Source organism: Salvelinus alpinus, chromosome 6 (assembly GCF_045679555.1).
Source record: "Salvelinus alpinus chromosome 6, SLU_Salpinus.1, whole genome shotgun sequence".
Lineage (NCBI taxonomy): Eukaryota > Metazoa > Chordata > Actinopteri > Salmoniformes > Salmonidae > Salvelinus > Salvelinus alpinus.
This window is the reverse complement of record NC_092091.1, coordinates 89,280,932-89,294,527: the sequence shown is the minus strand read 5'-3', so window position 1 is coordinate 89,294,527 and position 13,596 is coordinate 89,280,932. Positions and strand designations below refer to the sequence as shown.

General features: G+C 46.6%; 1 protein-coding gene across 3 annotated transcripts in view; it reads left to right on the top strand.

The window, feature by feature from the left end:
* kitb (KIT proto-oncogene, receptor tyrosine kinase b) overlaps positions 1-13,596 on the top strand; it is a 69,388-nt gene that overhangs the window by 4,124 nt on the left and 51,668 nt on the right. For all 3 annotated transcript variants that reach the window (XR_011675784.1, XM_071408288.1, XM_071408287.1), the window contains exons 2-3: positions 11,110-11,397; positions 12,460-12,744. Coding sequence is in view for 2 of the 3 variants with exons in the window: in XM_071408288.1 (XP_071264389.1) it covers positions 11,110-11,397; positions 12,460-12,744 (573 nt within the window). In the remaining variant the exon portion in view is untranslated. The remainder of the gene's footprint in view (positions 1-11,109; positions 11,398-12,459; positions 12,745-13,596) is intronic.

The window sequence follows — 13,596 nt, the reverse complement described above, 5'->3', positions numbered from 1 at the left end:
GGTATGCTGTAAACCTATACACTGTTAAAAAAAACACCCACAACTCTAGTTGTTTCAACTAATTATTATTAAGTAACTGGTTGCACAGACTTTTTGTTATTGTTTACTCAACTTTTCAGTTCAAGTGTTACTTGAACTAAAACAATTTATTTGGCCCAAACTTAACTTAACAAAAAAAAAATTCAGTCAACTTAAAATGATGTATTTGCTCAACCTGTCTCATATGTTCATTCAATTAGAAATATCTTACCTAATAAAGGCTGTGGAATACACACACACACACACAGTGCTTTTTAACATACAATGTTTCAACTTACATATTTGACACGTACATCATTTGTGCATGTTCATTTATTATTTAACATGTCCTCATCTGAGATTTGAACTCACAACCTCTTGGTTCGTGGCATTCCCATCTTATTGCTACACCATGTTAAGGTCAGGGAACACTTTGACCGGGAAGTAGAGTAAACAATAACATGCTGTGTGGAACCAGTTACTTACAGTGGCTTGCGAAAGTATTCACCCCCCTTTGGCATTTTTCCTATTTTGTTGCCTTACAACCTGGAATTAAAATAGATGTTTTGGGGGGTTTGTATCATTTGATTTACACAACATGCCTACCACTTTGAAGATGCAAGATATTTTTTATTGTGAAACGAACAAGAAATAAGACAAAAAAAACTGAACTTGAGCGTGCATAACTATTCACCCCCCCCAAAGTCAATAGTTTGTAGAGCCACCTTTTGTAGCAATTACAGCTGCAAGTCTCTTGGGGTATGTCTCTATAAGCTTGGCACATCTAGCCACTGGGATTTTTGACCATTCTTCAAGGCTAAACTGCTGCTTCAATTTGGTTGGGTTCCGCTGGTGTACTGCAATCTTTAAGTGATACCACAGATTCTCAATTGGATTGAAGTCTGGGCTTTGACTAGGCCATTCCAAGACATTTAAATGTTTCCCCTTAAACCACTCAAGTGTCACTTTATGCTTAGGGTCATTGTTCTGCTGGAAGGTGAACCTCCGTACCAGTCTCAAATTTCTGGAAGACCGAAACAGGTTTCCCCTCAAGAATTTCCCTGTATTTAGCGCCATTCATCATTCCTTCAATTCTGACCAGTAGCCCAGGCCCTGCCGATGAAAACCCTCCCCACAGCATGATGCTGCCACCACCATGCTTCACTGTGGGGATGGTGTTCTCGGGAGATGAGAGGTGTTGGGTTTGCACCAGACATAGCGTTTTCCTTGATGGCCAAAAAGCTCAATTTTTGTCTCATCTGACCAGAGTACCTTCTTCCATATGTTTGGGGAATCTCCCACATGCCTTTTAGACAACACCAAACGTCTTTGCTTATTTCTTTCTTTAAACAATGACCTTTTTTCTGGCCACTCTTCTGTAAACCCCAGCTCTGTGGAGTGTACAGTTTTTAAAGTGGTCCTATGGACAGATACTCTAATCTCCATTCAACTCCTTCAGGGTTTTCTTTGGTCTCTTTGTTGCCTCTCTGATTAATGCCCTCCTTGCCTGGTCCGTGAGTTTTGGTGGGCGGCCCTCTCTTGGCAGGTTTGTTGTGGTGTCATATTCTTTCAATTTTTTAATAATGGATTTAATGGTGCTCCGTGGGATGTTCAAAGTTTCGGATATTTTTTTAATAACCCAACCCTGATCTGTACTTCTCCACAACTTTGTCCCTGACCTGTTTGGAGAGCTCCTTGGTCTTCATGGTGCCGCTTGCTTGGTGGTGTTGCAGACTCTGGGACCATTCAGAACAGGTGTATATATACTGAGATCATGTGACAGATCATGTGACACTTAGATTGCACACAGGTGGACTTTATTTAACTAATTATGTGACTTCTGAAGGTAATTGGTTGCACCAGATCTTACGTAGGGGCTTCATAGCAAAGGGGGTGAATACATATGCACGCACCACTTTTCTGGTTTTAATATTTTAGAATTATTTGAAATAAGTTATTTTTTTTCATTTCACTTCACCAATTTGGACTATTTTGTGTATGTCCATTACATCCACATAGATATCCATTTAAATTACAGATTGTAATGCAACAAAATCGGGAAAAACGCCAAGGGGGATGAATACTTTTGCAAGATACAACTATACTGAACAAAAATATAAACGCAACATGCAACAATTTCAGAGATTTTACTGAGATACAGTTCATAATAAGGAAATCAGTCAATTGAAATAAATTCATAGGCACTAATCTATGGATTTCACTTTACTGGGAATACAGATTTGAATCTGTTGGTCACAGATTGGGGCGGCAGCGTAGCCTAGTGATTAGAGCGTTGGACTAGTAACTGAAAGGTTGCAAGATTGAATCCCTGAGCTGACAAGGTACAAACCTGTTGTTCTGCCCCTGAACAAGGCAATTAACCCACTGTTCCTAGGCCGTCATTGAAAATAAGAATTTGTTCTTAACTGACTTGCCTAGTTAAATAAAGATAAAAAATTAAATTAAAATACCTTTAAAAAAAAGTAGGGGTGACAACCATTTGCCTCATGCAGCGTGACTCATCTCCTTCGCATAAAGTTGATCAGACTGTTGATTGTGGCCAGTGGAAGGTTGTCTACACTCCTCTTCAATGGCTGTGTGAAGTTGCTGGATATTGGCAGCACATTGGCCGTACGTTATCATGCTGAAACATGTGGTGATGGCGGTGGATGAATGGCACGACAATGGGCCTCAGGATCTCGTCACGGTATCTCTGTGCATTCAAATTGCCATAGATAAAATGCAATTGTGTTCGTTTTCTGTAATTTATGCCTGCCCATAGCATAACCCCACCGCCACCATGGGGCACTCTGTTCACAACGTTGACATCAGCAAACCGCTCGCCCACGCAACGCCATACATGTGGTCTGCGGTTCTGAGGCTGGTTGGACGTACTGCCAAATTCTCTAAAACGATGTTGTGGTAGAGAAATTAACATAAAATCCTTTGGCAACAGCTCTGGTGCACATTCCTGCAGTCAGCATGTCACATGCACTCTCCCTGAAAACTTGAGACATCTGAGGCAGTGTTGTGTGACTAAACTACACATTTTAGAGTGGCCTTTTATTGTCCCCCAGCACAAGGTGCACCTGTGTAGTGATCATGCTGTTTAATCAGCTTCTTGATATGCCACACCTGTCAGGTGGATGGATTATCTTGGTAAAGGAGAAATGCTCACTAACAGGGATGTAAACACATTTGTGCTCAACATTAGAGAGAAATAAGCCTTTTGTGCGTATGGAACATTTCTGGGATCTTTTATTTCAGCTCATGAAACATGGGACCAACACTTTACATGTTGTGTCGATATTGTTGTTCAGTATATAAATATATTTTTATTATTATTTCTATATATATATTTTTTTTACAGTGTACTGTTGTTCACACACACACACACACACACACACACACACACACACACACACACACACACACACACACACACACACACACACACACACACACACACACACACACACACACACACACATGCCCTATAGTGTTGTTTACATAAAGCTCTAACGGTATTGTAATCTATCATCTTCAACCTGTTCCTTCAAGCCCAGAGTCACACTAGTAGAAGTGGCACCCAATTCCCTATTTAGTGCACTACTTTTGACCAGATATCTATGGGCCCTGGTTAAAAGTAGTGCACTAACTAGGGAATAGGGTGCCAATTGGAGATGCTGACTATGTATTTGCATAACAAGGTAGTTGGTCGTATCCGGGCTTTTCCCACGAAAACGCTACAGCTGTCTGTGTGTGTGTGTGTGTGTGTGTGTGTGTGTGTGTGTGTGTGTGTGTGTGTGTGTGTGTGTCTATGTGTGTCTGTCTATGTGTCTGTGTCTGTGTGTGTGTGTGTGTGTGTGTGTCTATGTGTGTTTGTGTGTGTGTGTGTGTCTATGTGTGTCTGTCTATGTGTGTGTGTCTGTGTGTGTGTGTGTGTGTGTCTGTGTGTGTGTGTGTGTGTCTGTCTATGTGTGTCTGTCTATGTGTGTGTGTCTGTGTGTGTGTGTGTCTGTGTGTGTGTGTGTGTGTGTCTGTGTGTGTGTGTGTGTGTGTGTAAAGCTGTTACTGCCACACCAGCGGTTACAAATCATAACGGCAGTCAAATTCCACTTCACCATTTAGTCGCTGTAACGAGGCTTCTCCCAGATCTAATGCTGCTGACCGATGTTTACCCTTGTCAGAGCAGGGATTCGATCCAGCAACCTTTTGGTTACAGGCCCAACGCTCTAACCGCTAGGCTACCTGCCGATACGTCTTTGTGATGGGGAAATGATATTTGTTAGGCTAAGCTTAAACGATAACTGTTATAGTGATTATGTTATATCTGTATTACAGTAAAGATCATAGTCTTTTAAACAATTACACATTTCTCTAAACTGATCCCCTCCCCATCCCCCATGCTAATGATTAACACTTATTATCAGGATTATATCTGGTCTTTAGGATCATAGCCGTGTCAACAATTCCACATTTCTCATAATTGTGTTTATTGTGCGCTAAACTGCCCCCCTAAATTTCCCTAGACAGGTCTCTGCTCGTCAGACGGCTGTGTTCCAAATGGCATCCTATTCCCCATATGGGCCCTGGTCTAAAGTAGTGCACTACATAGGGAATAGGGCACCAACCCTGGTCTAAAGTAGTGCACTACATAGGGACTAGGGTTCCATTTGGGATGCAGGCATGGACTGACGGCCCCGGGGGCACTAACGGTCACATGAAGATCATGTTGGTGGAAAACCTGCCAGGCAAATCATGTGTCGATCTTCAGAAGGCTAGGGCTTTGTTGCAAATGGCACCCTTCTGACCAGGGTTGGCACCCTATGCCATATTTAGTGCACTACTTTTGACCAGGGTTGGCTCACTATTCCATATTTAGTGCACTGCTTCTGACCAGGGTTGGCACCCTATTCCATATTTAGTGCACTGCTTCTGACCAGGGTTGGCACCCTATTCCATATTTATTGCACTGCTTCTGACCAGGGTTGGCACACTATTCCATATTTAGTGCACTATTTTTGACGAGGGTTGGCACACTATTCCCTATTTAGTGCACTACTTTTTATTACCAGGGCCCATAGGGGAATAGGGTGCCGTTGAGGACGCTGACAGGCTGTGAATCTGAACTCTAGGGGGAACAAAACAACTTCATGACCCAAATGTTGTTGTTTTTCTCCTCCAGAAGTCTATTGATTGGCTGCCAGGCTATGCAAATCATGTGTCAATCTTCAGAACTGAAAAACACAGTCTCCGTCCCAAATTGCACCCTATTCCCTGTGTAGTGCACTACTTTTGACCAGAGTTGGCACCTTATTCCCTATGTAGTGCACTACTTTTGACCAGAGTTGGCACCCTATTCCCTGTGTAGTGCACTACTTTTGACCAGAGTTGGCACCCTATTCCCTATGTAGTGCACTACTTTTGACCAGAGTTGGCACCCTATTCCCTATATAGTGCACTACTTTTGACCAGAGTTGGCACCTTATTCCCTATGTAGTGCACTACTTTTGACCAGAGTTGGCACCCTATTCCCTATGTAGTGCACTACTTTTGACCAGAGTTGGCACCCTATTCCCTATGTAGTTGTCACGTTCCTGACCTGTTTTCTGTTGTTTTGTATGTGTTTAGTTGGTCAGGACGTGAGCTGGGTGGGAATTCTATGTTGTGCGTCTAGTTTGTCTGTTTCTATGTCCAGCCTAATATGGTTCTCAATCAGAGGCAGATGGTAATCGTTGTCCCTGATTGAGAATCATATATAGGAGGCTTGTTTTGTGTTGGGATTTTGTGGGTGTTTGTTTCCTGTCTCTGTGATTGTCTGCACCAGATAGGTCTGTCTCGGTTTTTGCACATTTGTTATTTTGTATTGTTGTTTGTAGTGTTTCACTTGTTCGTTATTAAACATGTTTAACACTAGCCGCGCTGCACTTTGGTCCTCTCCTTCACCCCTGGAAGAAAACCGTTACAGAAACACCCACCAAACCCGGACCAAGCAGCGTGGCAACGGGCAGCGACAGCAGCAGAGACAGACAGAGGAATGGACATGGGAAGATGTCTTAAACGGCAGGGGTTGCTACACATGGGAGGAGATCCTGGCTGGAAAGGATCGCCTCCCATGGGAACAGCTGGAGGCAACGAGGAGAGCAGAGGCAACCGGAGAGAGGAACCGGAGGTATGAGGGTACGCGACTAGCACGGAAGCCCGAGAGGCTCACCCAAACATTTCTTGGGGGGGGGGGGGCTAAAGGGGAGTGTGGCGAAGCCGGGTTGGATACCTGAGGCAACTCCCCGGGCTTACCGTGGAGTGAGAGGGCGTCGTACTGGTCAGACACCGTGTTATGCGGTGGAGCGCACGGTGTCCCCAGTACGCGTGCTTAGCCCAGTGCGGGCTATTCCACCTTGCCGCACTGGTAGGGCTAGGTTGGGCATCGAGCCGGGTGCCATGAAGCCGGCCCAACATATCTGGCCTCCAGTACGTCTCCTCGGGCCGGCGTACATGGCACCAGCCTTACAGGTGGTGTCCCCGGTTCGCCTGCATAGCCCAGTGCGGGCTATTCCACCTCGCCGCACTGGCAGGGCTACGGGGACCATTCAACCTGGTAAGGTTGGGGAGGCTCGGTGCTCAAGAGCGCGTGTCCTCCTTCACGGTCCGGTATATCCGGCGCCACCTTCCCATCCCAGCCCAGTACCACCAGTGCCTACACCACGCACCAGGCTTCCAGTGCATCTCCAGAGCCCTGTTCCTCCTCCACGCACTCTCCCTATGGTGCGTGTCTCCAGCCCAGTGCCTCCAGTTCCGGCACCACGCACCAAGCCTCCTGTGCGTCTCCAGAGCCCTGTACGCACTGTTCCTTCTCCCCGCACTCGCCCTGAGGTGCGTTCCCTCAGCCCGGTACCTCCAGTTCCGGTACCACGCACCAGGCCTATAGTGCGCCTCGAGAGTCCAGTGTGCCCTGTTCCTGCTCCCCGCACTCGCCCTGAGGTGCGTGCCCTCAGCCCGGTACCTCCAGTTCCGGCACCACGCATCAGGCCTATAGTGCGTCTCAGCCGGCCAGAGTCTGCCGTCTGCCCAGCGTTGCCTGAACTGCCCGTCTGCCCAGCGGCGCCTGAACTGCCCGTCTGCCCAACGCCGTCTGAACTGCCCGTCTGCCCAACGCCGTCTGAACTGTCCGTCTGCCCAACGCCGTCTGAGCTGGCCGTCTGCCAAGCGCCATCGGAGCCATCCGTCTCCCCAGCGCCATCTGAGCCATCCGTCTCCCCAGCGCCATCTGAGCCATCCGTCTCCCCAGCGCCATCTGAGCCATCCGTCTCCCCAGCGCCATCTGAGCCATCCGTCTCCCCAGCGCCGTCTGAGCCAGCCGTCTGTCCCGAGCCGTTAGAGCCGCCCGTCTGTCCCGAGCCGTCAGAGCCGTTCGTCAGTCAGGAGCCGCTAGAGCCATTCGTCAGTCAGGATCTGCCAGGGCCGCCAACCAGACAGGATCTGCCAGAGCCGCCAACCAGACAGGATCTGCCAGAGCCGCCAACCAGACAGGATCTGCCAGAGCCGCCAACCAGACAGGATCTGCCAGAGCCGCCAACCAGACAGGATCTGCCAGAGCCGCCAACCAGACAGGATCTGCCGGAGCCGTCAGCCAGCCATGAGCGTCCAGAGCCGTTAGCCAGTCATGAGCTGCCCTACAGTCATGAGCTGCCCTACAGTCATGAGCTGCCCTACAGTCATGAGCTGCCACTCAGTCATGAGCTGCCACTCAGTCATGAGCTGCCACTCAGTCATGAGCTGCCACTCAGTCATGAGCTGCCAGTCAGTCATGAGCTGCCACTCAGTACGGAGCCGCCACCGCGGACAGATGCCCACCCAGACCCTCCCCTTGAGTTTTAGGGGTGCGCCCGGAGTTCGCACCTTGAGGGGGGGGTTCTGTCACGTTCCTGACCTGTTTTCTGTTGTTTTGTATGTGTTTAGTTGGTCAGGACGTGAGCTGGGTGGGAATTCTATGTTGTGTGTCTAGTTTGTCTGTTTCTATGTCCAGCCTAATATGGTTCTCAATCAGAGGCAGATGGTAATCGTTGTCCCTGATTGAGAATCATATATAGGAGGCTTGTTTTGTGTTGGGATTTTGTGGGTGTTTGTTTCCTGTCTCTGTGATTGTCTGCACCAGATAGGTCTGTCTCGGTTTTTGCACATTTGTTATTTTGTATTGTTGTTTGTAGTGTTTCACTTGTTCGTTATTAAACATGTTTAACACTAGCCGCGCTGCACTTTGGTCCTCTCCTTCACCCCTGGAAGAAAACCGTTACAGTAGTGCACTATCTTTGACCAGGCCCAATAGGAACACAAAGGGAAAAAACACTTTTCTGACCCAAATTTCAATGTTTTTCCTCCTCTAGAAGCCTACTGATTGGCTGATTGGCTGATTGACCTCGTTAATGTCCTTATTTGTATGTTATGGATAATGATGAGCTGTTTGGGTTTTATTAGGTCATAACCAGACGTTGGTCCTAACTCTCCCTGTTGGATGATCAAACATCAGACAGATTGATGTAGGCCTGTTAAAGCTGCACTCATTGAAGGAAGAGAACCACTGTTACACCAGTCTGTTACACCAGTCTGTTACTAGACTGAACCAAGTCTGTCCACTGTTACACCAGTCTGTTACACCAGTCTGTTACTAGACTGAACCATGACTGTCCACTGTTACACCAGTCTGTTACACCAGTCTGTTATTAGACTGAACCATGACTGTCCACTGTTACACCAGTCTGTTACTAGACTGAACCATGACTGTCCACTGTTACACCAGTCTGTTACACCAGTCTGTTATTAGACTGAACCATGACTGTCCACTGTTACACCAGTCTGTTACTAGACTGAACCAAGACTGTCCACTGTTACACCAGTCTGTTACTAGACTGAACCACGACTGTCCACTGTTACACCAGTCTGTTACTAGACTGAACCATGACTGTCCACTGTTACACCAGTCTGTTACACCAGTCTGTTACTAGACTGATCCAAGACTGTCCACTGTTACACCAGTCTGTTACTAGACTGAACCATGACTGTCCACTGTTACACCAGTCTGTTACACCAGTCTGTTACTAGACTGAACCATGACTGTCTGCTGTTACACCAGTCTGTTACACCAGTCTGTTACTAGACTGAACCAAGACTGTCCACTGTTACACCAGTCTGTTACACCAGTCTGTTACACCAGTCTGTTACTAGACTGAACCATGACTGTCCACTGTTACACCAGTCTGTTACTAGACTAAACCATGACTGTCCACTGTTACACCAGTCTGTTACTAGACTGAACCATGTCTGTCCACTGTTACACCAGTCTGTTACACCAGTCTGTTACTCGACTGAACCATGTCTGTCCACTGTTACACCAGTCTGTTACTAGACTGAACCATGTCTGTCCACTGTTAGACCAGTCTGTTACACCAGTCTGTTACTAGACTGAACCATGACTGTCCACTGTTACACCAGTCTGTTACTAGACTAAACCATGTCTGTCCACTGTTACACCAGTCTGTTACTAGACTGAACCATGACTGTCCACTGTTACACCAGTCTGTTACACCAGTCTGTTACTAGACTGAACCACGACTGTCCACTGTTACACCAGTCTGTTACTAGACTGAACCACGACTGTCCACTGTTACACCAGTCTGTTACACCAGTCTGTTACTAGACTAAACCATGTCTGTCCACTGTTACACCAGTCTGTTACTAGACTGAACCATGACTGTCCACTGTTACACCAGTCTGTTACACCAGTCTGTTACTAGACTGAACCACAACTGTCCACTGTTACACCAGTCTGTTACTAGACTGAACCATGACTGTCCACTGTTACACCAGTCTGTTACACCAGTCTGTTACTAGACTAAACCATGACTGTCCACTGTTACACCAGTCTGTTACTAGACTGAACCATGTCTGTCCACTGTTACACCAGTCTGTTACACCAGTCTGTTACTAGACTGAACCACGACTGTCCACTGTTACACCAGTCTGTTACTAGACTGAGCCATGACTGTCCACTGTTACACCAGTCTGTTACTAGACTGAACCATGACTGTCCACTGTTACACCAGTCTGTTACTAGACTGCAACACGACTGTCCACTGTTACACCAGTCTGTTACACCAGTCTGTTACACCAGTCTGTTACTAGACCGAACCATGACTGTCCACTGTTACACCAGTCTGTTACACCAGTCTGTTACACCAGTCTGTTACTAGACTGAACCATGACTGTCCGCTGTTACACCAGTCTGTTACACCAGTCTGTTACACCAGTCTGTTACACCAGTCTGTTACTAGACTGAACCATGACTGTCCACTGTTACACCAGTCTGTTACTAGACTGAGCCATGACTGTCCACTGTTACACCAGTCTGTTACACCAGTCTGTTACTAGACTGAACCACGACTGTCCGCTGTTACACCAGTCTGTTACACCAGTCTGTTACACCAGTCTGTTACTAGACTGAACCATGACTGTCCACTGTTACACCAGTCTGTTACTAGACTGAACCACGACTGTCCGCTGTTACACCAGTCTGTTACTAGACTGAACCATGACTGTCCACTGTTACACCAGTCTGTTACACCAGTCTGTTACTAGACCGAACCACGACTGTCTAAAGAATCTCCTTGGATGACATGTTTCTTCTCCATTCTACTCTATGCTACTATGCTACCTTTTCTGTGTGCAGGTTTTTGTCCTAGCCCTGCTCTAACACACCTAAATCAACTTTCCATGGTCTTAATGTAAGTGTCATTGTTGATTCAAGTGTGTTGTGTTCTCACAGTGCTGGGCTAGAACACAAGCCTAAACACACAGTCAGTACAGCCTAGTCTACTATTGACCATATATGGGCGTGTTCCGTGTGTTCTCACAGTGCTGGGCTAGAACACAAGCCTAAACACACAGTCAGTACAGCCTAGTCTACTGTTGACCATATATGGGCGTGTTCCGTGTGTTCTCACAGTGCTGGGCTAGAACACAAGCCTAAACACACAGTCAGTACAGCCTAGTCTACTATTGACCATATATGGGCGTGTTCCGTGTGTTCAACAGGTTGGTCCAATCCCGTCATCTTCCCCAGCGGACCTCACCTGGTGGTTCCGAAAGGCGGGGCTCTGGAACTCCGCTGCCATGACAACAACACCAACGCTCCGTCCACTGTTGTCTCAGGGGGGGTGAGGTGGCAGAGAGAGAGGGGCAGGCGGCTGGAGGGGGAGGTAGAGGAGGGTGGAGGGGTAGTGTTTGTTAGGGTGCAGTCTGCCCAGGGATATCACATGGGACGATACGCCTGTATCAACAACAACACCAAGGAACACTCCTCCATCTACGTCTTTGTGAAAGGTGAGAGGGGTGTGTTGGGGGTGTGTGTTTATCTATGACTGTGTCTATGTAGCCTTTTCTCTCTCTCTCTCTCTCTGTCTCTCTCTCTCTGTCTCTCTCTCTCTGTCTCTCTCTCTCTCTCTCTCTCTCTCTCTCTCTCTCTTTCTCTCTCTCTCTCTCTCTATCAATTCAATTCAATTCAATTCAAGGGGCTTTATTGGCATGGGAAACATGTGTTAACATTGCCAAAGCAAGTGAGGTAGGTAATATACAAAAGTCAAATAAACAATAAAAATGAACAGTAAACATTACACATACAGAAGTTTCAAAACAATAAAGACATTACAAATGTCATATTATATATATGCAGTGTTGTAACAATGTACAAATGGTTAAAGCACACAAGTTAAAATAAATAAACATAAATATGGGTTGTATTTACAGTGGTGTTTGTTCTTCACTGGTTGCCCTTTTCTTGTGGCAACAGGTCACAAATCTTGCTGCTGTGATGGCACACTGTGGAATTTCACCCAGTAGATATGGGAGTTTATCAAAATTGGATTTGTTTTCGAATTCTTTGTGGATCTGTGTAATCTGAGGGAAATATGTCTCTCTAATATGGTCATACATTGGGCAGGAGGTTAGGAAGTGCAGCTCAGTTTCCACCTCATTTTGTGGGCAGTGTGCACATAGCCTGTCTTCTCTTGAGAGCCATGTCTGCCTACGGCGGCCTTTCTCAATAGCAAGGCTATGCTCACTGAGTCTGTACATAGTCAAAGCTTTCCTTAAGTTTGGGTCAGTCACAGTCTATCTCTGTCTCTCTCTCTCTGTCTCTCTCTGTCTCTCTCTCTCTGTCTCTCTCTCTCTCTCTGTGTCTCTCTCTCTCTCTCTCTCTCTCTCTCTCTCTCTCTCTCTCTCTCTCTCTCTCTCTCTCTGTATCTGAGGGGATATGTATCTCCCTCCCTTCCCTATGTTGTCTTGCATAAACCCAATCTCTCCATCTCTTCTGTTTTCCTACCTAACCCAAACTCTCTCTCACTCTCCTCTCCTATCCCCCCGTCTCTCTCTCCCTCCCACCCCCAGACCCCCAGAGTCCGTTTCAGCGTTCTATGGTGAACGGCATTCTGGTCCGCGTCGGGGAGAACCTGACTTTACCATGCCTGGTCACCGACCCTGATGTGACCCTCGTGACCTTACAGACCTGTGACTTACAACCTTTACCCGCCGACCTACGTTACCACTACGACCCCCAGCGCGGCGTCATCGTCGGCAACGCCAGGAAGGAGTACGATGGTTGCTACGTATGCTTGGGCGAGCTGGCAGGTGCCACCGTGAGGTCGAGCCAGTATACTGTGGACGTACGGCTAGGTGAGAGATGAGAGGGGGAGAGGGAAGGGGGGGAGAGGGAGAAAGAGATAGAAAGGAGATGCTCGAGGGATGGATGTAGGGAGAGGAAAAGAGAGAGATCTCCAGGCAGCATACTCGTATTTGCATAGACAGAATTTGTGCCACAAATCACCTCTATGTGACTCTATGTTAACAGTTAGACTTGGACCACCTCTAAGTGACTCTATGTTAACAGTTAGACATGGACCACCTCTAAGTGAGTCTATGTTAACAGTTAGACATGGACCACCTCTATGTGACTCTATGTTAACAGTTAGACATGAACCACCTCTATGTGACTCTATGTTAACAGTTAGACATGGACCAGCTCTATGTGACTCTATGTTAACAGTTAGACATGGACCAGCTCTATGTGACTCTATGTTAACAGTTAGACATGGACCAGCTCTATGTGACTCTATGTTAACAGTTAGACATGGACCACCTCTATGTTAACAGTTAAACATGGACCACCTCTATGTTAACAGTTAGACATGAACCACCTCTATGTGACTCTATGTTAACAGTTAGACATGAACCACCTCTATGTTAACAGTTAGACATGGACCACCTCTATGTGACTCTATGTTAACAGTTAAACATGGACCACCTCTATGTTAACAGTTAGACATGAACCACCTCTATGTGACTCTATGTTAACAGTTAGACATGGACCACCTCTATGTGACTCTATGTTAACAGTTAGACATGGACCACCTCTAAGTGACTCTATGTTAACAGTTAGACATGGACCAGCTCTATGTGACTCTATGTTAACAGTTAGACATGGACCATCTCTATGTGACTCTATGTTAACAGTTAGACATGGACCAC